Source organism: Sphaerodactylus townsendi, linkage group LG01, assembly GCF_021028975.2.
Source record: "Sphaerodactylus townsendi isolate TG3544 linkage group LG01, MPM_Stown_v2.3, whole genome shotgun sequence".
Taxonomy (NCBI): Eukaryota; Metazoa; Chordata; class Lepidosauria; order Squamata; family Sphaerodactylidae; genus Sphaerodactylus; species Sphaerodactylus townsendi.
The window spans coordinates 81,119,527-81,143,840 of NC_059425.1; the positions used below are offsets into that span (position 1 = coordinate 81,119,527).

General features: G+C 42.9%; 1 protein-coding gene across 1 annotated transcript in view; it reads left to right on the forward strand.

The window, feature by feature from the left end:
- AKT3 (AKT serine/threonine kinase 3) overlaps nt 1-24,314 on the forward strand; it is a 234,215-nt gene that overhangs the window by 146,390 nt on the left and 63,511 nt on the right. Inside the window, exons 6-8 of the mRNA XM_048485177.1 lie at nt 283-427; nt 13,161-13,292; nt 22,572-22,637. Coding sequence (XP_048341134.1) covers nt 283-427; nt 13,161-13,292; nt 22,572-22,637 — 343 coding nt within the window. The remainder of the gene's footprint in view (nt 1-282; nt 428-13,160; nt 13,293-22,571; nt 22,638-24,314) is intronic.

Sequence of the window (24,314 nt, forward strand, 5' to 3'; positions counted from 1 at the left end):
ATACTGTTAGTATGAATCTTCCAGTATGGTATAAGGTACTATTACTTTAACTTTGTATATGCAGTCTACTCTCTGATGTCTGGCAAATGAGTACCTCAAGTTAAAGGAGGCATTTACTTTGCCATGAAATAATTGTACTTATATATGCTTACTTTCTGTAGCTCACGTTGGGAACTGTGGCATGCACAATTTTCTGAATCATAGCTTTTGTTTGTCATTCCTTTTTCTGTTCTATATATTTATGAGAATTATTTATTAATCAAAATGTCTTGTTTTGGATAGGGAAGAATGGACAGAAGCCATTCAAGCAGTAGCAGACAGACTTCAAAGGCAGGAAGAGGAAAGAATGAACTGTAGTCCAACATCACAGATTGATAATATAGGAGAAGAAGAGATGGATGCATCCACAACCCACCACAAAAGAAAGGTATGACACAGTGTAACTTCTGGTATTACTGAATGAGCAAAACAAATTTTAAAATAATAGGAAAATAAACATTTTTAAAATATAGAAGTATTGATTTGGTGTTTAGCTGCTTATATAGGGCATATAACAGAGATTGGAGATTGATTCTATAAACAGCACTCCATGTATCCAGAGTCACTTTGTAAATCCTTAACTCAGAGTATAATTTATTTTGGGGATTAAATTCAGCAGCATACTGGTCAAAGAGATGGAAGAGAGGAGAAGGATTCTTATATTCTGTACTGAGTTGAATGGCCTATTTAGTGCTGATACAAGTGTGGATTGCTACATATGTTGTATTGTAGCAGCTAGCTGAAAACTTGCCAAACAATACAAACTGCAGATGGAAACGATTTTCAGAAGCCTAAATGTGGCCAGTGTAGGACTGGCAAGTTTTGTATTTCTGTTGCATAAAGGAGCAATTCTAAACACATGCATTCAAAAGCAATCAGTGGAGCAATCCCAGGATAGTTAATACAATCCCAGGATAGTTAATGCCTTCAATTTTTTAGTAAAGGAAAATGTTACAGAATCTTAAGATTCAGTTGATATCACTCATAACAAAGATAATAATCAGTGTTCTTTGGGTCAATATTAATATTTGATATATCATTTGTAGTATATGACTATTCAAATTTCTTGCCATTTTAATAAGAGCAAACTTTCAGTGATAACCTATTTATTAATATAATATAATATATTGAAAAGATATTAAAAGCTTTAGTGTTCAGTAATGTACCACATACTGTGGTTTTGCTGTTGCTATATTTGATCTAGACACAAGCATAGTATTCTAACTTTTTTCTAATGTAATTTTTAAAGTCACAGATATGTTGCATATTGTTAATGTTACGCATTAGCTTTGTCACATATTTCTTTGCCTATGCCAATGATTTTTGCACGAGATGGGGCTCTTTTTATAAGGTAAAGATAATCAAATTATAAAACAAATAGAAAGATGAATCTGTAAATATATAAAGGAAACAAAATACATGGCGTTTAATTTAAATAGAAGTTGCATATCATCATTAAGTGAAATTTTGTAAGTTTATGATTCAGTTCAGTTTTTTTTTCAACCTGGCAGTTCTTTGTGGTTTCTAATTGTTCTGCATGAGAGTTCTGCATCTATGCAGAACTAATTTCAGAAACTCCTGCCAGTGGGAAAACACTTTAGTGCCTTTTTCCACCATCAACATATGTTTTAATGGGTTCAGAGAGTACTTCTGTGCACAGGTGCAAACTTTGGAGAGGTGGTGGGGCTGAATACCCCTCCAAAGTTTAGTGGTATTGTGGGATCCCCCAGGGACCAGGCATCAGTGGCAGGCTCGTGGATCCAGAGTCTCTGATGTCCTCTTCCTCCTTTTTGGACTACTTCCTTCCTCTTGGACTACTCAAGAGCTATAGGATAACAAGGGTGGTACTTGTACTCCTTGTAGGCATGATAGCCTCACCTCAGCTGAAACAGTTCATTGTGCTTCTTCTATATGTCAGCCTCCTTCCTGAATGCATTTTAGAAGTGTGATATATAAGTGAGTTATTGTATCATCCTCTCCTTTCTACTGTACTGTCAGTGAAGTACAGAAACGTTCCTCAGCCCCCACCTGCACCAAGGTGTAGAACTATTTCCTTAATAATTTGCCAGAAATTACCCTTGGTGTCTATTAATTTTTTTCAATTAACCACATATTCATACTTTCAAGCAAAATGTGCTACAGAACTGTGCTAAAATTATTATACTGAGCAACAACATTGTGCTTAAAAAGGAATGGGCTCCCAAGTTAATAATAAGGTTGAGATATTTTTAGTATAAAGCTAAGCAAATGCTTCCCTCTAACAATAACAGCTTGTGATATGCTGGCATCATCTACTGGATATAAGAGAAAGCAGCAGGGTAAGAAATCTTACTTGGCCATAAGCCAACAAGAAAGTGAACTGAGGCCACCTTGCTACCCAGCCTTGGGGAAGGATCAAGTTCCCTTTTTCAGATGGTGAATAAAAGCACTCCAACCACTAGAATCCCTTTGGCACTCCAACCAAGGAAGACTCTGACCAAAGAACCACCTTCAGCTTGGATTACTGCCACCAAGGATTACATGTAACCCCAAATACTTGTACTAGAACTATATGTAGTATCAGTGCCTCCCTCCCCCATTTTGCAGGCTCACAACAGAGAGAAGAATAATCAAATTTTCTGAGAAATAGGTTTTACTTAAAATAAACAAATATAAGCATATCTTGCAAGGCTTACTATCTGAATGCAAACATACAGATATGAAAATTTAGGTCAGTGAGTTCAGAAAGATATAACTGTGTAGGTGTCTGGGCTCGGCCGTGGCGCCTGGACTCGCCCTGCTGGGTCACGCACAGGCTGGCACTGTGGGGGACGTGAAGGCCGCAGAGGAGTCTCTTGATTGTGTGTTCCTGCATTACACAGTTTTCACACCATTTTCAGACAGTTGGTTTTTTTGCCCATGTGGAATCCGCCTAAGATTCTGTGATTCTATGTTTAAAACAATAACACTCTTCCAGTATTTTCTTTTGCATGGGGATGTGTGGAGACTCATTCCAACAAAAACACTGACACATGCTTGTTGGAAAAGAAATCGGCCACAGCCCAAATTTATTTAACATATAACCAAAACATTGAAGCTGGGCGAGCATAACAGAGCACATCCAGGCCCCCAGGCAGCAAACCGCTGATCCTGGTTATAGGGCAGCCCCAGCTGACCCCTTAGGCCCTTCGGACAGAACCCCTGACCGGCACATCCCCTGAGGGAACTGGAACAGGAAGTTACTAGATGCCACATGGACGCAAATCCAATTTGTGACACCCCTCCCTGCCGGGCAGCGAACTCTCAGCGCGGCCCCAAGGCTTTGCTTTCAAGAGCTCTATCGCCACCACGAACCTCATATGGAGGCCCCGAGGTGGGAAGGTCCGGCATGCAAGCTACTGCCTTCCCAAAATAGGATGTGTTTGTATGCCCAAACCGCCACCGAGCTGTTAAACCAACAGCTCCCGCCCCAGCTTCAGCAGCCCAGAGTCACACAGCTCAGTGCGTGCCGCAAAGCCACTGCAACAGAGCATATCAGACGTCATATTGCTCAGTGCGTGCCGTGAAGTCACTGCAACAGAGCAGCTCAGTTTCACTCAGTGCATGCCGCAAAGCCATTGCAACAGAGCAGCTCAGTGCATGCCGTGAAGCCACTGCAACAGAGCATATCAGAGCATAACCGACATCATGTCGCCAGATGTCCTGACCTAATCCGATAAGTGTACTCTATCGGGCAAAGACAAAGCCTCGAGCGCATAGGATATATCACTATGGGGAATAACATCCCCTCCTATATCCTGAACAACCCGGGCTGCGGACCGACAAGCCTTAACCTTGGCTTTGTTTTCCCTGGTGGGAGCAACTGCATCCTTCCAATTCCTCTGTCCCAATAAGCACGTCCCGACAGATTGGTCTTTGACGTCTTACAATGCAGCAAGTTCAGGTCAGGCTTCATGAGGATCTGCAAGGCCATTCCCTTCAAGCCAGGAATGCCATTCTCTCCCACTTGTAGCACAACTCCATCAGGGAAGCCGAATTGAAGGACGGAATCCCGCAACCAGGGGAGTAGGGAATACACCTCATGGACTTCGCTGCGTAACGACCAGCCCAGGACACAACGCTGTGGCCCACCAGCCAAACTCAGTAACGACGCGCCGCCAGAACTATAAAGAGAACAGAGTTACAACAAAAGGTGATGCCAGACGTACACACGGTAGGCCAAAGACTTCCAGCAGCCTCCAGCCTGACCGGTCTGTAGCCTGAGTCTAGTCTGCGTGGTGGCCCTCTTGAGAGGCTGAGGTTGCCGCTCCCATCTGGAAGAAGTGGGAACCAACCTGTTCGGCAGGAAGACCCAGAAATCACAAGCAATGCCGCAAAACAGCTGTGAATTGATATCTGGACACTGCTAATGCAGTCATGTGAGCCACCGGGTTGACTCCAAATGCTGCCTGCATGGATGAATGCGAATGCAAAAACAGGAAAGTGGGACTGCAACCTCCACTTATCCCCATTTATGTAGGTGTGGCAAGGGCCTTAGTGAATAAACAGATCTTCTTCCTGCCTCTGCTCCAACAAATTAAAATTTTATAAAGCAACAATTTAAAATGATTCCAAAGAGGCTTGAGAAAGGGTAATATAACTTTTTTTTTCTTTGCCAAGCATGTCAATGACTCCCCATCAGCCATGCACATACGTCTGCACCCCTTTGAAAGGCTGATGGGGCTGATGATTTGGTGAACGGGGCAACAAGTTCCACTTCGTACCGAAAGTTTGCCATAAAAAAGGCTCAAAGCAGCATTGCTTAGAGAGCCCCTCTTTGTAATAGGCTGCCTATGGTCTTGTGCCCAGGGGAAATACCGCTGCCAACCGAATTCATGGTCCCTTTCGAGCTTCGGGAGCGGGAATGGTAAGTGATTCCCAGGGGCTGACAAGTGGTCGGCAAAATGAATCCCGTACCTGGCCCAGTTTTCGGCTATTGACTGAAAACTAGGGCCTTCCCTGCTTATCCTAGATACCTAGTGGATCAAGCTAGAGTGCACTTTTGTGCTAGGCTCCACTGTACTAGGGCTGAAAGCGCTCCACCATGCCTGCCTATATGATAGGCATAACCATATTTTTTGGCCAGTGGAGCTACAGATGCAGCTCTCTGAACTGTAAACAACTAGCCTGACAACCAATGCCCTTCCGAGCAGGATGATGATTCCATTAGCTGTGGAGCCCTGGCCAGCGGTGGACCACATTGAGCAGCGGCGGCAGTGCATCCCGTCGCAAACCATGCTGCCGAATCAGCCAGCTTGACGATGGAATCCCGCCGAGGTTCCACTTCCTCTGGATCGATGAGGCAAACCAACCAGCCTGAGCTGTGTCCACTGATCCACACTCCAGTTGGCTGGCTCACTGAGACTAGGTAAAGAAAATAGAGAGAATTGAGGCTGACATTCACCTTGTCAACTAACGATACCCCTGTCTGACCGTACAAATTTGCTCTGGGGTGGCTGTCCGCCGCCACTGCCCCAGCAGCACTTACGTAGGAGGAACCCAGTCGAAAAAGGCCGCAGTGATAAAATTCCAAGCCATCACTAAGAGTAATAGCACAGAACCAGGACCAGGATCGAACATAAGTATAAGCAGGATCAATACTTATCCTGGAGTCTACTTTAAACAGCCAGTGCTGTTGGAGTGAAGAGAGTTGCTGGAATCATATTCTGTATTTTAAATTGATTAATTTTTGGCTTTTAAGGTCAGAAAGATTGTTGTTCTAGCACTTTCTCATTTGAATAATCCGTGCAATGCAATAAATCAAACAAAATCTACCATCTAAACAGGGGAGACCCATCCCTGGTGAAAGTGCCTGAAATAGCCGGCCACTGAGCTGGGACCACAGCTGCCTCATTGACTGGGCATGAAGACCCTGCGGTGTGGTTTAACCCAGGTCACCAGATTCGCGTCCACCTCTCTTTGCAGATGTGGTTTGCCCCTGCCAGCCATCATGTCGCCCTGGCACTCTTAAGCAGAGTCATAGTGTGTGACTGGCCCAGGGTCACCCAGCAAGCTTTCCTGGTGCCAGTAGGGGTTTTCATGTGGTAATCCCAGGTCTTAGCCCCATACCTGAACCCTTGAACCATGCTGACTCCGTATGGATACAATTCGACCCATTGTCATGCTGGGCAGTTTGGAACCAGCCAGCCAGATCACCAGATTGTTGTCACCATTCACATATCGGCAAAGTAAATGACCTGTGGCACTTGATTATTTTTTATTTTTTATTAAAAAAAATAATTTGAATTAAAGGCGCTACCTCCCAGTATGATGGAACAGGGAGAGGAAGACTGAACCCACTACATCCAGTAATCCAGTAATCAAGTACTAAAGGGGGAGACCTGAAGGAGTCCCCTACTGCCACAAGAAAGCCTCCTGGCCAAACAAGATCAAGAGCCCTCCGGGGATGGGGCGGTATATCAAGTCGAAAATAAATAAATAAATAAAATCAATCGCCCACCAATACACGGCTGATCTGGAATCGCCTCTGGCTACTGTTGCCTTGGGAGCCAGGGAGCGGGAACAATCCATCTGGTGACGAATTAAACTGTTGGCAATATCCATGCTGATACCTGGAAAAAACCAGCCTTAAAAGAAATGCCAATTAGTTCACATAACAAACCACTCCTGGGCTAAGCGCCCAACCCTTACTAAAGTGGCTGGATTGTCTGACAACCGTCCAAGCTAGGCTCTGACGGTATTATTTTGTGGTGCCATAGTGAACACTGATGGCCGAAAGCTGTATAGTCACCCATGGATTTTGCAAACTGGGCCTAAAGGCCCTTTAAAGTGCTACAACCCTGCTGGCAAATTTGGGTGTTCTAACGGGAAAGCGCCTCCATGACCGCTTGAATTCAAGCCCATAAACAACACTTGTCCTATAAATCCAAGACCTGTGTAAAATCCAGTGAAGACACGTTTCCCAACAACTTGTTATAAAAAACCTAGAGTGTCGCTTAGTAGGCACAGAAGGATGATCACCTCCGATGGATTTCTGCATGGTATAAATGTCTACGTTGAACCATATATAATTGGCTTAATCAGCAAGGAATCTGCCCAACCAGACTCAGCCCCAATTAACCTCTGAGCTCTGACAAGCCAGCTTCGGCTTAAAGAATGATCCATTTGAATAAATGTGAATCTCCCAATGCCGCATCAAAGGCACATGTCAAGTCCTTTTGTTCACCACCAGTTATAAAAACTGCTGAATTACAGTCCCTTTGTTTATCAACTTCTACTTGCTTGGCATAGTGGCAGTCTGCTCTTCTGCATATATTCAAAGGAAGAGAACTTACCTACCTTGTGACAGGTAGAAAAGAAGTGGGCAAAGGGCAATCAACTGCTGAACTCCTTTTATCATCAGGATGCCTAGAAAGGTTTTGATAACTACTTTTCAAAGGTATGGCCATGATGCATGGCTGCCCTATATGCATTTCAAAACCTAAAATGACTAAACCCCTACAGAATCATAACTGCTCAAGCTTTACATTACTGATTTCCTTCCAAGTGTTGGGGGTGATAGGGTTGCCATTTCCAGGTTGGAAAATTCCTGTAAATTGAGTTGGGGAAAGGGAGGAACTAAATGGGTTCTAATGCACATAGCATCCACCCTCCAAAGCAGCTGCTTACTCTATAGTTTAGAGATCAGCTGTAATTCCTGAGAAGCTCCAGACCATAGCTTGGGACTGGCTTTTGGTGGGGAGAGTGGAGGCCTGATTTCCAGTATGAAAGCATTATTTAAGCCTCCCCAGCTCAAGCAGAGCAGGAATCAAACCCGGTTCTCCCAATTACAGTGCATTTTAACACTACACCACGCTGGATCTCTCAAAATTAAAGTGCACCTGCTCTTAACCACTACACCACGCTGGATCTCCCCATCCGTTACTTTGAATCTGGATCATCCAGAAAATTACAGTGCACCTGCTCTTAACCACTACACCATGTTGGATCTCTCCATCTGGTATTTTGAATCTGGATAACGAAGTGTTAAAGGCACGGTGCTAAGCAAGGCCCGGGCCCCCTCATCCTCGGCAGCAATACTGGGCCTAACAGCCGCAAAATGGCGTGCCGCTAAAAAACCGCGGTGCGCAACGAGGCCCCCACATCTCTTCGGTGCAGCTGAGGCGCGCACAATCGGCCCATCAAGTGTGATCCCTGTCACCGGGTGTCCAACCGACCACGGCGCTGAGGCCAGAAGGAGGGAGGGGGTGGCAAGCCCGGCAAGCCTGCGGCTTCACAATAAAACGCGGCACCGACCCTCCCACAGACGGAACGCGGCCGCCTCTGAGTGAGGCTGAAGATCCGCTCCTGCCGAGGGAGTGGAGGTGGCGGGGATGGGCACCAAGCACAAAAATGAGGGACCCACAGACCCCGCGTCTGCCCGGGGAGAAGGCAACAAAACACGGCCCTGAAACTCCTTGGCTCTGTGGAAGAACAGGGTGGGAGGGAGGGTGGGGGATTCCCCGGCTGACAGTTCCTGAGAGCCCTTGAGTGTCTCAGGGAAGGCCGAGTCACCCCGCTCAGCTGAGGCCGCCAGGGAGAGCCGCGCAAAAGGCTTCCTCCCTTTTTAAAAGCAGCTGGCCCGCGCTTTGTGCCCCTGCGTCGAAGACTCAAAGCCCAAAGAACAGCTGCTCTCTTAAGGAAAAAAGGGGGCGAAGAATGACCGCAGGAAGAGACGGTCAGAAGGACAGCTCCCCAACCGCCCGCTCTGCCGAGAAATTAGCACTTCAGGCTCGCACAAAAGAACGCGAAGACCAAAGGACGGACAAATGAACAAATGATCGTCTGATCAGCCGACGTCTCTCTCAAGGCCAGAACGGGGTGGCAGGGAGCGAGAAAGGCAGAAAGGGTTTGCTTATGCCTACTCCTGGGGATTGTGGCTAAAGCTGATCCCCGCTCTCAACGAGGCCGCCAGGGAGACCTGAGAAGCGTCTTCCCTTTTAAAGCAGCCAGCCTCGAAAGAGGCCGGTTCCCGCCGACACCACCTTTTATAGGCGGCTTGAAGGCCCCTGCCACGTGCTGGTACCCAGCCACGTGACAGCCTCGGCCGGCCGGCGGGGAAGGTGGCTTCCATTCGTTCCTCCCCCCACGCAATGGCGCCTCCTGGCTGAAGCCTCGGGCACGATTTATTCAACAGCCTTTGATAATTGATACTTCTTGCTCTGAATCACTGCATCAAAATCTGGAGTCAAAGACTCTGCTGTAGAAATTATGAGTAGGCTGTTTATTTTATTTTATTAGTTTTATATCCCGCCCCATTTCTGAAGGGCACTGGGCAGGTTACAACATATTTTAAAACATCCTGTTCAGGTGTGTCTCTGTAAGCTGCGAACACACTTTTGATGTATTAATGTTCATTAATGTTCATTACAGAGAAAAGCTGTTCACACACACACGCTGTCCCAAATAGACAAAATTTTAGCAGCTTTTAGTTGGCTGTAATTTGGACTGCAAAATTAGTAAAATTTGTTAATGCCAACTAGCTGCTTGACCCAGCATTTGGGGGCTTTTGATGGCAAATGCTAGTTCCAAAGTCAGTTCTGTGTCACAAAAGTAGAATGTAGGAAGCCATGACCCTCAGTTTTCAAGGGTGTTGATAGGACATTTTGGAGGACACTGATGATTCATAGAGTCGCCATGCTAGCACTTAACAAACACACATCGCATTTTGACGTGCACACCACAACCTAGTCATACAGTGAGTTCAAGAAGACACTTACTTGCTTTTTCAGGGCAGAAGAAATACCTTTAATTTGCAACGTCTTTCGACTTTGAATCAACTGTAGTTGGCTCCCAGCCTCACTGCAAGCATTCTGCACATCTGTACCACACTCCTGGGAAGGGGTGGGCCAATGACCTATTCCTAGTTTTGCTGCATAGTGCAAGTGTGGCGTGCAGGTGTAGACTCATCCCCCTGGTCCAGCGTTGAGATATAGAGCAGTTCAGGTGGAAGGAAAGAACTGCAAGGTGCCCAGAGCAAAGACTGCAGAGCAGCATAGTGCATCAGTAGTGAGCCAAGAGAAGAAAACCTGTCCCTCAACTCTTTGTGCAGGCCCCAGGGTCCCCTTGCTGGCTCAAGAAACTCCAGGCCCACTCACCAGGGACTTGCAGAAGCTCTGACAGCAGCTCCGGCACTGGGATGCAGCAAGGCAGAGACCGAGGCTCCAGGTAACTGGCAGAGCTGCAGGCGCTGTATTTTGCATCCCATGCAGCTCACTAGGTCTCAAAATGCCAAAATGTTTTTCAGCTTCAGCTGGCAATACAATAATCAGCTGGAGACCTGCAGAGCTGCAGGAAAACACCCACCTTTCTGTGTTTTCTGATTTCAAATTCGGTGTTCACCTGTGAAGTTGTATACAGTTACACAAATACCTCAGGTGAATTATCATTGCACCACATAACGCATTTTAGGTAAAGGTGGTCTCATTTTGAATGGGTTTAAAACTAGAAATTGGTCTAGAATCTGCACGTACAGCACCAGAAAAATATCCTGGGGTTCTGCAAGTCCAGTTTTGTTATTTTTTATTTAATATGTGTGAAACAATTGGTTGAAATTGTTGAAGGTTTTCAAGTAAGTTTGCATTGCTGTTCTAATGTTGATGTAAATAACTGTGTTTTTGTGAATTATGCATGTAGGAACAGTGACAGAGACAGAAGCCATTTCTTCATAGGGCTTCTCCTCAAGGCAAGACCACCTTCACTTTGGGGGAGATTTTCAATTATGCAACAGATTCATGACACTACCCAAATTTGATTTTCATTTATGCAATTGTCTCAGTGCTGCTGTGCTTCTGATGAATGAAAAGATGGATTTTCCTGATATGGGCAAACTCTGACCTTTTCCTCTAATGCACCAGGAATCTGAACTCGAGCGAGTACACTATGCCTGCCCTGGATTCTCTCCCCCCACCCCGCCTTTCTACCTTTCCCCTCCCACAGAGTAGTATGTTCCTTCATTTTTCTACCTGCTCTCCATCCGTTCTGCTGCCTTGTTTCCCTCCCAGCATTCTCCATTTGGTTGCTGCCACTGTATCTATACGAGCAGCCACACAACCATAAAATAACAAATCTTGAGTCTGAACCTTTTATGCTCATTTGTGTTCTCTGTTCTGCCCATCTCCATGGGACTCCCACCTCCCATTTGCAAGGCTGGATCCTGACTTTGCAAAGGGGGAGTCAGGGAGTCAGCAGGGTGCCTATCAAGATGGCAAGAGTTTTCCCCATCACCATGGGTACCCCCCCCCCCCATTTGCAAGGCTGGATCCTGGGTTTGTAAACGGAGGGGAGTCAGCACAGCACAGGTCTTGTGTGAATGAATCAAGTTTTGTGAATTGATCAGGTTCCGTAAATGAAGCAAAAGCTTATGCAAGAGTGAGGAGGACAGTGAGAGTGAGGGGTTATGAGAAGGTCAAGGTGTCAGAAATCCCATTTACCACTCACTATGCTCATGGAAGTCTTGGCTCCAAGTCTGGTTTTCCAGTTGCTGGAGTCTAAAATGCCTGGTATGGAGGAGAGTTGACCTTCTTGTCTCTAATAGACTGTGACCTGTATGCAGTCTTGCGACAGGGTAGTAACATTTAATAAATCATATTGTCTCTACAATCTTGAAAATCTGGGTTGTGCAATACATTTGTGTTTGAATCATTCACTAAGTGGCGTTCATATGATTTTAGTGAGGCCTTTTTTAAAAAAATGAGAATATTCTGTAATAAATTACATACCCCCACAAAAATGTGAAACTTCTTTTTGTAGCAAAATATAAAATGCATTTATAAGGTCATGCTGTGTTGACACGGCGTAGTGGATATGGTGTTGGAGTAGGTTCTGTGGAGATCCAGGTTCAAATAATGACTTCTACTATGGCAGCTTTCTGGGTAAAAAAAAAAATATATAAACCTTTAATGGCATAATTAAAACAGCAGCAATATACCAGAAAAATGGCGACCTCAGTGTAATGATACAATCTCCAGTACAGTTATAACCGTTTGCTGATGACAGAGCACAAAAAGTTAGCCAGCGCTTCCAATACACTTGCAGAACCACAATCCAACATCGTTACCACAATTGATAGATTAATATTATCAATGGGGGGTTTTAACCACGGGTTTAGATATTTATTCCTGGCTAAACTGTGTAACGGGCAGTGTAATATCACGTGTTGGATTGATTCTTCGTAAGCTGAACAGCTTTCTGGGTATCCTTAGGCCTGTCACATACTACCAGGCAGGCCTACCTCACAGGTTTGTTGTTTTGAGGAAACAAGACAGGAAAATGATGTTCAAAGCTACTTCGAGCCCAAAATGGGGAGAAAAACAATGTAAATAAATAAATGAAAATGCATTCTTGTGAATTTACAGTATATTATGATCACATACTTGTCATATAGACAATGTTAAGGAAACCACCAGGTTTTCATGTGAAGTAGATTTTTAGACATGTGTATTGATGTTTTTTCTTAAGTCCAATATTTGTTCAGATTCTTTTAACTTTAAAATTATTGTTGTCCACTTACAATATATACTACATGCTGGCTCTAAAAATAGTCTGCAGACTGTACTCAAACATAATGAACAATCTGATTGTTGGTATCATCCAGCAATCTGTTACTGACATGGCATATGATCAGCAGACCATGTACATTCAGAAAATTTGCCTATGTAGAACTTCAGTGCTAGCAACATTATAGTATTGACAAAGTTTAGTTAACTGTCCTATTTGAGCATCCCTTGGCTCTTCTGCAGTTTATAATCATTTTGAAATTGGCAGAACCATAGAAATACAGACAAAGCTAATAATTATTTTTATATAATGTGTAGTTACATACAGCATCCCTGAATTTTATATGTTGACAAGCTTCTCCAGTAAATACATTTGTGCCCATACACGGTGGCGTACTTATAGCAAAAGAGTGAACTGAAGATTCAACCTTAGGTTTAAAAAAAATTAGATTTTTCTGTTTTGTTTTCTATTAGTCTGAATTATATGCTTGTTTAAGAGGAGCTTTTTTTCTTAATAACTTTAGTATGTGATGGCAGGACAGCAGCATTTGAATGACGACACCTGTAAGATGAAAATTTTAATTCCTGATGTTTTGTTCTGTATAGACAATGAATGATTTCGATTACTTGAAACTCCTTGGCAAAGGCACTTTTGGCAAAGTTATTCTAGTTCGAGAGAAAGCAAGTGGGAAATACTATGCGATGAAGATTCTGAAAAAAGAAGTTATTATTGCAAAGGTAGGCTTGTATAATTTTATTTGTAAATATTCTATTTGAAACTATTTATATAGCTTAAAATTTCCTTGATAGATGATGCTGTGTGTTGCCGACCTTCACCCTCTCAACTATTTGTGGCAGGTTCAGGCGACCACCTAACTATGCTGGGCAGGTTTTCCTGCCTTTTCTATGGCGGATTCCACATGACCATTCGCACAGCTGCCACCTCCCAAGCGAGGCAGCGCCGCGCTTCCCCCCCACCCCCCCGAACCGCTGTTTTTGAGACTCACTTTTCAAAAACAGCGGCGTCCATCCAGTGCCAAGTGAACAGTTTTTCGGTGCATTGCTTTTTTTAACTTACCACCTCTTCCCTATGTAGCTCCACAGGGACAAGGGGACACACCTCCTGACCCCCAAGATGTTGCCATGGCCCTGGAGGTGTGTCCCCTTGTCTCTGCAGAGCTACGCAGGGAATAGGACGTAAGTTTTTAAAAGTGGCACGCCTCCATCTGGAGGTGCCTCTGCATGCCATGGCAGCTCCGGGGCTGCATATTTGGAAGCGTGCAAATGACCCCGGGGGTGCATCAGCATCAACTATGCCTGTGCACTGCCACTCTTAAAGCCCATGCGGAGTGGGCCTATGAATGTTTTGATGGTAGTGTATGAGGTGTTTTATGCTTGTCTGTTCAGCCTTAGGAACTCCAGAAGGGTGAAGGGAGCTTTTTCCCCTAATGGCAAACCCCCCTTTTCAAGGCATCAGAGAACTTAGGCAAGTTCAACAAAAAAAGGTAAAATTTATTGAACAAACTCAATGAGATCAGGAGAAATTGAATATATACGAACATCAGTTTTGGCATGGGAATGGTTCTTAATCCAAAGTTGTAAATTTCTTCAGTTGCTTAGATGTTTTGAGAGATCCTCTATTTTAAGATGGTACAGTTAGATGTTAATGGCTAACAGATTCACGTTGACTTTGAGATCTAACAGTTTGGAACCCTTTCACATAGTATACATACAGTCTTGACACTGATAGCTACTTACTTCACATAAATCTTCCTCCTGGAGTAACTATAGCAAAATTATAGCAGAACGCTAATATGCCAAACTGAAAATCCACCTGTGTGTATAATTCCCCTTCTAACTGGCTTAGGAATTCTTCTACGCCCAGAAGATATATTCCCCTTCCTTTTATTTAAGGTCACCTGTTGAAAGTCTCACTACTATTCCACCTTCTGCCTTGATCACAAAAATAAACTCCCAGTTTTCTTGTCTGAGTGCTTTCTGCTTTCAGCACATGCTGAAAGTATGTATATTTCAGTATATTTCAAGTTAAATCCACTCCCTTACTGAATCCCCCCAGAGTAGATGTTTAACACATGCATTTAATGGATTTGATACTCACAGGTATCTAAATCCAAAAGTTCACAAAACTTTTCCTCAGAGAGATACCGCCTTCCTCTGAGTCAGCTGGTTGCTCCACCAATCAGATCTCAAGTCACTTTGCCCGATCCATTCCTAGGAAGTTTTTCCCCACTCTGCTGTGATAGCACCTCGTTCCACTGACTGACTTGCACTTTTAAACCTCAGTTTTATCGTGTACTGCATCACAGCATGCATAAGATAGGACTGAATAAATCCCAGGCCCCAGGATGCCATGATGCTTAGAAATTTAATTCTGGCACTGAGTATTTGCAGCAATGATTTTATTGTTGCATCTTTCAACAGTTCTCAGTGAAGGTACAAATGGTTGTATATAACCATTTCCCCCCCTCTGGTAAGAAGGGTCCCCTTTAACCACTGTGATTGAGATCATGGGACCAACATAGACAAAAGCTATGTGAAATGCGGAGGGGGGGAGAGTATAATAGGGGGCAAATTGGCTAAGCGTGAATGAAAAAATTACAAAATTCAACCAAAACTTCCAATTCCACATCATAATGGTTTCTGATATGACAAGCCCAAATAGGCATTATGTTTTTTCATTGCTTGTTTATACATCAACTTAACTTTCCACCATACAGTGAATATAAGAACCTGAAAACAGTCTGCTATATCAAATAAGTGGTCCATCTAGTCCTGTGGTGGCGAACCTATGACACTCCAGATGTTCATGGACTACAATTCCCATCAGCCCTGCCAGCATGGCCAATTGGCCATGCTGGCAGTGGCTGATGGGTGTTGTAGTTCATGAACATCTGGATGCCATAGGTTCGCCACCACTAATCTAGTCTGTTTCAAACAGCTGCCTGTCAGTTCTGCTGGAGGGCCAAACAGAGTATAGAGTCTAAGGTCCTCCCTTGCTGTCTCTCAGCACTTGTATTAAAAAGCTTGCTTTATGGAGGGTCTCTACAGTCACCATGGCTGGTAGCCATTGATAGATCTCTTCTCTATGATTCTGTGCTCGTGGTCATCACTATTTCCATTGACAGTGAACTGCACAGTTTAATTACTTATGGAGTGAAATATTTTCTTTTGTCTGTCCGGAACCTATTTCCCAACAATTTCATTGGATACCCCCAAGTTCTAGTATTGTGGGAGAGGCAGAAAAAGTTCTCTGTATCCACTTGCTCCATCCCAAGCATGATTTAATAATTTTTATCCTGTCTTCCTTTAGTCATCTTTATGCCAATTCCACAGGGCCTGCAAGACATCTTTAAGGTGCTGGTGATAGCCTTTAAGGCCTTGCGCCTGGGGCCTGCATATCTTAGGGACCGTCTGTCCCCATATGTCCCTGTTCGACCTCTGAACTCAGCAGAGGCCAATCTGCTGGTGGCCCCGGACCCCTCCATGATCTGGCTGGCCTCTACCTGGGCCAGGGCCTTCAGTGCCCTGGCCCCTACCTGGTGGAACAACCTCCCCCCGACCATCAGGGCCCTGCGGGACTTAGAACAGTTCCACAGGGCCTGTAAGACGGAGTCGTTTTGCCGGGCTTTTGGGGAGGCCAGCCGTTGAGATGCCGTCCCTTATATTCTATTCCACCCTTGGAGCTATATTTGAGATCGACCGCTGCTGATCTGAGCTGGGCTACTGTTACTCATATTGATAATTGGATCTATGGAGTTATTGGATGTTTAAAATGTTTTAACTAAGATGTAATTTATGATTTTATCGGGGTTTATTGACCGTTGATGTGATTTTGGTATTAAACTGTACACCGTCCAGAGCCCTTAGGGGATGGGGCACTATATCAAATTTAAACAAATAAATAAAAAGAAAGAAAGAAAGAAAGAAAGAAAGAAAGAAAGAAAGAAAGAAAGAAAGAAAGAAAGAAAGAAAGAAAGAAAGAAAGACAGACATGGCTAGTCTCCATCTGAGGGTTAGTAGGGTGGCAAACCTTTGAGACCTTAGATAAGTTATGGACTACATATTCTCATCAGTCTCCCCTCAGCAAAGCATAGCCAGTTGGCCATGCCGGCAGGGGCTGATGGGAATTGTAGTCCATAACATCTGGAGTGCCAAAGGTTCGCCACCACGGCACTAGGCCTTTTCCAGCTAGCCAGCAGGATTGATTGAGCATAGTATAACATCTTCAGTCTCTGGGGAGAGGGGGAGGAAGGAAGGGCAGAATGTGGGAATGATGAACTTACTTAATTAACATCTCAGTGTTTTTTTTTAAATGGTTAATATGTTAGTATTTATATTTTAATGTTTAATGTTTATGGAATGTTTTAAATTATGTTGTAGCCTGCCCAGAGCCTTTGCCCAGGATAGGGCAAGATATAAATCCAATATTTTTTTTCTAGATTAAAATGGCCCAGACCCTCCAGCTATTCCTCACAGGAAAGGTTCTCCAACCCCATAATCATCTTGCCCTCTTTTATATTTTTACCAACTTTGCAATATCCTTTTTTGATATATAGCAACCAGAACTACACACATTATTCTGAATGAGGCCTCACCATACAAGTACCCTACACTATTGGCTATTTTATTTTCAATACCTTTCCTTATAATTTATTGCATGGAGTTTGCTTTTTACATGGTTACTGCACATTAACTTGAAATTTCATCAAGCTTTCTACTACAATCCCCAAATCCCTTTCCTTCCCAGTCACAAGCAGTTCAGACCCTATCAGCACATATTTGAAGTTGGAATTTTTGTTCTGAAATGTATCACCTTACACTTATCCACATTGATCCTCATTTGCCATGTTGTTGCTCACTCGTCCAATTTAGAGTGTTTTTTTGTAGCTCTGCACAGTCTGCTTGGGTTTTCACTATCTTGAATAATTTGACATCATCTGCAAACCTGGCTACTACATTGCCCCCCCCCCCAAGTTCTCAGTCATTTATGAGCAAATTAAATAGTATCAGTACCAGTACCAATACAAATCCTTGGGGCCCTGTTATTCACTTCCTACCATTATGAGAACTGATCATTTTATTCCTACTCTCTGCTTTCTGCCATTTAGCCAATTTTTAATCCATAAATGAATCCACTGTCTTATCACATGACTGGTATACCTTGTCGAAAATCTTTTGAAAGTCCAAGTATATTCTATCTTTGAGATTGCTCTTATTCACTTGCTTGTTAATCTGCTCTGAAAACTCCCAAGAGGTTCATGAGGTATAACTTTCTTTTGCAGAAACAATTTCAATTTTCCTTCAGCAGACTTTGTTCCTCAATGTGCTTAATACTTCTCTCTTTGATAATGTTTTCTACTAATTTACCAGGAACAGAGATTAACTAGCCTGTAATTTCCTAGGGACCTCAGACCCCCTTTTTTGGGGGGGACATTTCTTATTTTCTATTCATCTGGCATGGAGGCTGAGCTTGGCAATGATACATACACTTGCAAGTAGTTCCACATTTGAGTTCTTAAAGAACCATCAGGTATATGCCATCTGGATCTGCAGACATCCATTTTCAGTTTCCCTAGTAGTCCTGTAACTTCACTTGTCATAACCTCAGTTTGACCCAAATCTTCAAATAACCTTCTCCAAAACAGTGGCTCCATCATGGTCCAATTTTCCAGACTAAAAACAGATGCAAAGAATTCATTCAGTTTCTTTGCCGACTACCCATTTTCATAAGAACAAGCCTGCTGGATCAGACCAGAGTCCATCTAGTCCAGCACTCTGCTACTCGCAGTGGCCCACCAGGTGCCTTTGGGAGCTCACGTGCAGAATGTGAAAGCAATGGCCTTCTGCTGCTGCTGCTCCTGAGCACCTGGTCTGCTAAGGCATTTGCAATCTGAGATCAAGGAGGATCAAGATTGGTAGCCATAGATCGACTTCTCCTCCGTAAATCTGTCCAAGCCCTTTTTAAAGCTATCCAGGTTAGTGGCCATCACCACCTTCTGTGGCAGCATATTCCAAACACCAATCACACGTTGCGTGAAGAAGTGTTTCCTTTTATTAGTCCTAATTCTTCCCCCCAGCATTTTCAATGAATGCCCCCTGGTTCTAGTATTGTGAGAAAGAGAGAAAAATTTCTCCCTGTCAACATTTTCTAGCCCAGGGGTAGGAAGTGAATAACAGGGCCCCAAGGATTTGTATTCTAGCCCACCAGCATGGCCAATTGGCCATGCTGACAGAGGCTGATGGGAATTGTAGTTCCTGAACATCTGGAGAGCCGCAGGTTCCCTACCCCTGTTCTAGCCCATGCATAATTTTATAGACTTCAATCATATCCCCCCTCAGACGTCTCCTCTCCAAACTAAAGAGTCCCGAACGCTGCAGCCTCTCCTCATAAGGAAGGTGCTCCAATCCTTCAATCATCCTCATTGCCCTTCTTCCTTAAACAATCCTTTTATTCCTTTGTCGTCCAAAGGCCTTCCTAGTTGATCTCTTGTTCCTCCTATATTTGAAGAAATGCTTTTTAAATAAAACATAAAAACACATAAAAGGCCATAAATTAAAATAGACCGGTGGTCCCCTTCCGCACATACAAAATAATTCATTTTCAAACCACTTTCACAACTGTTTGCAAGTGGATTTTGCCATTCCACACAGCTTCAAAGAGCATTGAAAGTGTTTGAAAGTGCATTATTCTGCATGTGCGGAATGAGCCAGAAAAACTGAACTAGCTGGCATTTATTTTGTAGAATCTGTGACCCCTTCTGTTTACTTCAATCAGGGAAACCTTCTACTGTTTAAAAGAAGCTTTTTTGCTTTTTATGGTTTCCTTGACTGGAGTCATTAATTATGCTGTCACCTTTTTAGAATTAATGCTACCATTCTTATTTGAGGGATGCTTTCTGAACCTTAAGTAGTGTTGTTATAAGTAGCTTAGAGACATTCTCCAGGGATATGACTTTTAATTCCCCCTTTTATCTTAATTCTCCCTTTTACACTATCATTTCGATCCAAGCACTCTAGCTCCCCAGTCTGGGCTCAGAGATATCTAGCATTGGCATACAGGCACCTGTATCACATTTCTCCCTCTATGGACCTCTAGTAGTCATCAGGTCTCACATGGTCCACCTTTACTGCCCTCTCATTTTCAGTTCTTGCCCTGTCCCACCAATATTTTCCCAAGAATTTACCACACATGTCTTTTTGGGATGATCTGTTCCAAACCCACGGATCTCCTTCCCCTTTAAATTCTGCTTTGCCATCTTCTGGTTAAAAAAAGTACCAGCAGCCTGATCCCTTTTTGGTTCAAGGGTAGACTGCCTTTTGTACAGATTTGGCTTGTCCCAGAAAGTTCCCCATTATCTAACAAATCTAAACCCTTCCTCTGGGCAACATTAGATTACCCATGCATTGAGATACCCAATGTGCCTGATTAGCTGTCTTTCTGTGACTACGTGAAACAGGTAGTAATTCTGAGAATACTGTCTTGGAAGTTCTGGTCTTTGGCCTTTCCCAGTAATCTATTTTTTTCCCAGGACCATATGAATACATTTCCCAATGCTATTAGGGCCAATATGCACCATGCACCATATACTACCGAAAGCACTCCCCCAACCCCACTGGGGTATGAATTAATTTATTAACCACTTGTCTTCTGTGGCTCCAATATGCTGATAAATGGAGCATTTTCAATGTTATTTCATGTATATTAATAAACTGGAATACTTTTGTCACAGTTTGAATAAAATTCCGATAAACTGTGAAGTTAAGATTAAATTATGTGGTAGCGGTCAATTATTCTGGATGGAGTTGCTCTTCTGTTGAAGGCCTTATGAGGGAGAAAAGGTGGAATGCAAATTTTGTGAATAAATAAAATAAAAATATATAAGATGAAACCTACAAGTTTGTTAGCTATTACATAGTGGTAGAATTACTGAAGTCTCGTGTTCACTAGTGACATGTATGTGCAATCATGACTAGGGTAAAGCAATTATTATCCATCTATTTTTCTTGCATGGTGCTCTACCCATAAAGATTATTTTCCAGAAATAAGCATGTTGTTAGTGAATATTAACATATTCTTAGAAAAAGTACTGCAGAATTAAGTGTTTTGCAGATGCTGAACTCTGAAGAACGTTTGAAGATGGTATGAGTTTTATCTAACTTGACTGGTGTGTAAAGTAAATGGAGAGAGGATATCTGATGAATATGGTTCTCTCTGCTGTGAATCAGTGCCAGTTATGCGGATTTTCCAGGAAAATCTGAATCAGAACATTTTCTAATTTAAATTTTAAAAATTGAATATTTAAATTAAAGCCGAAGAAGGCAACTGCAAGCCTGGACTACATGGATGCGCTGGAATTTGTCAGTTCATCACATGCCACATTTTACCCATTTAATATGGTTCATGTGCAGTGCTGCTTTCGATAAATAGACTACATCTACATATATAGGGCAGGAAACCTCCCACAGAAAAAAACATTTGGCATGAAGTCCTAAATGGTAGTATGGAGTACATTTGTCATCACTGATGCTAAGCCCTTGGTTCTGAAAGAGGAATCAGTTCTGATAGTGCTCTATAAGATGTTTTCAGTGCATTGGCAAGGAGAATGTGGAACCAACTTCACGCCTTGTTTTAGAGCATTTCCACAGTTATGGGAATTCCCTTGATACCTTTTACTGGTTGTCTTTATGATAATTCTTTTCAGTAGTCATTTTTCCAGACAATGTTGACAAGATGCCAACTATGGGATCACACAGTGTAATGTTATAATGTACTGTATCAATATAGTATATTAAGAAGTACTGTATTAAACCTATGTTAACCTACTGTTGCAGCACTATTACTATGTTGAAGACAGATGTTTTGAATAGAAATAACGTGAAATTTAATTTGCTCTTTGGGAGTCCACCTTTCTTCCTCCTTGTAGATCAAGGGTCCCCAATATGGCAATATGGTACCAGTGGGTACCATAGTGATAAGCACAGGGTAGAACCCCCACCACAGAGCAGAAGGTCTGTCAGGTTAAATAAACCATCCAAAAGATTCCTCAGCATTCAATGATTTATTGTTCTTTCGAGGCTGCAGCATCGGGAATGCTCCTCTGGCAAGCAGACAGGAGGAGGTTCAAAGCGCTGTTGTCTGCGTAACATATTTTATACCTTTACAAACATCCCTCCCTGTCCTTTGCTCATTGGCTGGTTAAGAGAACATACAGACTGGTCATCTCTACCCACCACCCCTTCACCCACCTTGCACCTCTCTATTTGATCAAGGCCTAAGTCAAAAACATCCTACATAATGATTGCTCTACCAACTAAACTCTATTCTGTCTTTATATTTTGTTCGCTTTTACTAGTTTTATCTCTAAGGTGGGGCCCATCTTACATTTCTGTGTGTTTTTCTGAACTTTCAGTAAAGTTCAGTACCAGGTTGCCCTATCAGTTTCGTTAGCTAGTATGTTTTATATAAGGTGCTTAATTCCTTGTGAGTTTCTTCTAATATAATTTGTGTGGTTAAAATATATTTTCCTTATGGCTTAATACATTATCCACTAATATCCCTATCAGTAGCACCCACTAACAACTTTTCTGGCTCTCTCCAAGTTTTTTCAGGAAAAGAGTGGGGCCAGGTAAGGCTTTTGCCCAGGAACTCTTCTGATTGACTATTGGAGATCTGATTGGCTGTTCATCTGCCACCACAGCACAAGAATCTACACTGTGTTATTGAAGTTAAACTGTAGCAATCATTTTGTGGCTTGCTCTGTCTCCTGTGGCAGCCATTTTCTTCCTGCAGCCACCATGCTGGGTAAGAATGCCAAATGTGGCTGCAGGCTCAAAAAGGTGGGGGATCCCTGTTGTGGATATATAGTTATTTTTAAGCCGTTCCAAAATCTTGCTGACATTCTTTTCAGGTAGTGAAATGTTATTATTTTTTTAATTATTTGTTTACTTTCTTTAACATTCAGTACTAAACACTGCATTTTTTAAAAAATTGTTTAGGATGAAGTGGCTCACACACTTACAGAAAGCAGAGTATTGAAAAACACTAGACACCCTTTTTTAACGGTGAGTAAATGTGATGATTTTAATTGTAGAACATTGTAGTTAAGTTTTACAAGGATGAAAAATAATTTGTTTACAGTATAGAGATTGGAATATATGTTTATATTTTTTGAATTATTGGCTCCAAATCTCATATACAGAACAATTGACAGGATCGCTCCTAAATGCTCTCTCTCAGGTTTAAGAGTCGAGGCAATACCTTGGTTTGTTGAGAGGCTGCAGATGATGCAAAGGCAAAAGATACAGCTAGAATGTCAGTGGAGAAAGTTTTATGATGAATCTGAAAAGGCGCAGACTTGATCTCATTTTAAAGCCTTCTCTGTGGCAGAGTTGGCAGTGAAGAAACAATTTTTCTGCCACTGTTGTATCCTCACAATGTAGATCTACAGAACTCTTCCAGACAGGGGCCTGTTGGAGTCTGGTCTACTGGAGGAGGTGGGCTGCTCTGCAGTCTGTTGCAGTTGTTTTGCTGAACACTTTGCGGATAAACCCTCTTGCATCCATTCCAACTTGGACTACACATTCACAGTGACAAGATTTGATGATCCCAGGGAGCTGATTTGTCCTTTCAGCTTGTTCAGTCTAAGTGTATGGACAGGATTCTTGGAAGTCTGGAATGACAGCTTCCAGAGTGGAATGACCATCATTGGGAGTAGAATAATAGTCTCTGGACCTATATTAAATGCCCAGGGACAGGAATGACAGCCCCCAGAGAGGAATGATAGCACCTGGAACTGGAATCTATATCCAGGAACTGTAATGATGTCCCCTGGGATGATATAAACTGCTCTGGGATTAGAATTACAACCCTCAGATCACTGACTTTATTCCCAAAGGCTGTCAATCCCAGACCATTTTATCTTGGCCCAAAAACTTTTATTTCAGTTCAAGGTTGCATTTTAAAGTCCATTTTCTACATCTCTTCACAAATGCTTTCCTGTACTGGTTTTGTTGGAAATTCTTTGATTCCCTTTCAGAATTTGAAATGCTTTATTTTTCTGGATTATGCTTAACATAATTTAGAGGTGATGATTGCCCTGCTGAGACATTTTTAGAACTGATCTTCCATATAATTATTTCAGTTATAACTGTTATTTCAGTCATGCCCTGTTTGTTATCTTTGATTGATACCTCTGTGCTATTGAACCAAGTTCATTTCCTGTTTTGCTCATTTAGACTCAACTGGACTCATTGAGTGAAAGCTATATCTCTTGAGGCCTGTTTCTTCAGATCACAGAGCCAGTGCAGTGTAGTGGTGAAAGTGTTGAACTAGGATCTTGAAACCTTTGGTTCGAATCGCCACTTGTGCCATGGAAACTTGTTGGATGACTTTGGGCCAGCCTAGCCTACCTCATAGGATTGTTGTTCTGATAAAACAGAAGAGGAGATAACTTTTTGGGTCTCCATGGTTAAGGTAGTCCCCTGTGCAGTCACCAGGTCATTACTGACCGATGGGATGACATCAGTGGTACGATTCAAATAATTTAACAACCGGTTCCGAAAGGACTCAGTGGTGGGATTACAACCAGTACTCTGAACCAAACAAAAAATTAGCTACTGGTTCTACTGAATAGGTGCGAATAGGCTGAATCCCAGCACTGGGTGACATCACACCACATCATTTACAGGGTGGTTTGCCATTGCCTTCCTCAGTTCTCTATGTTTTACCTTCAGCAACCT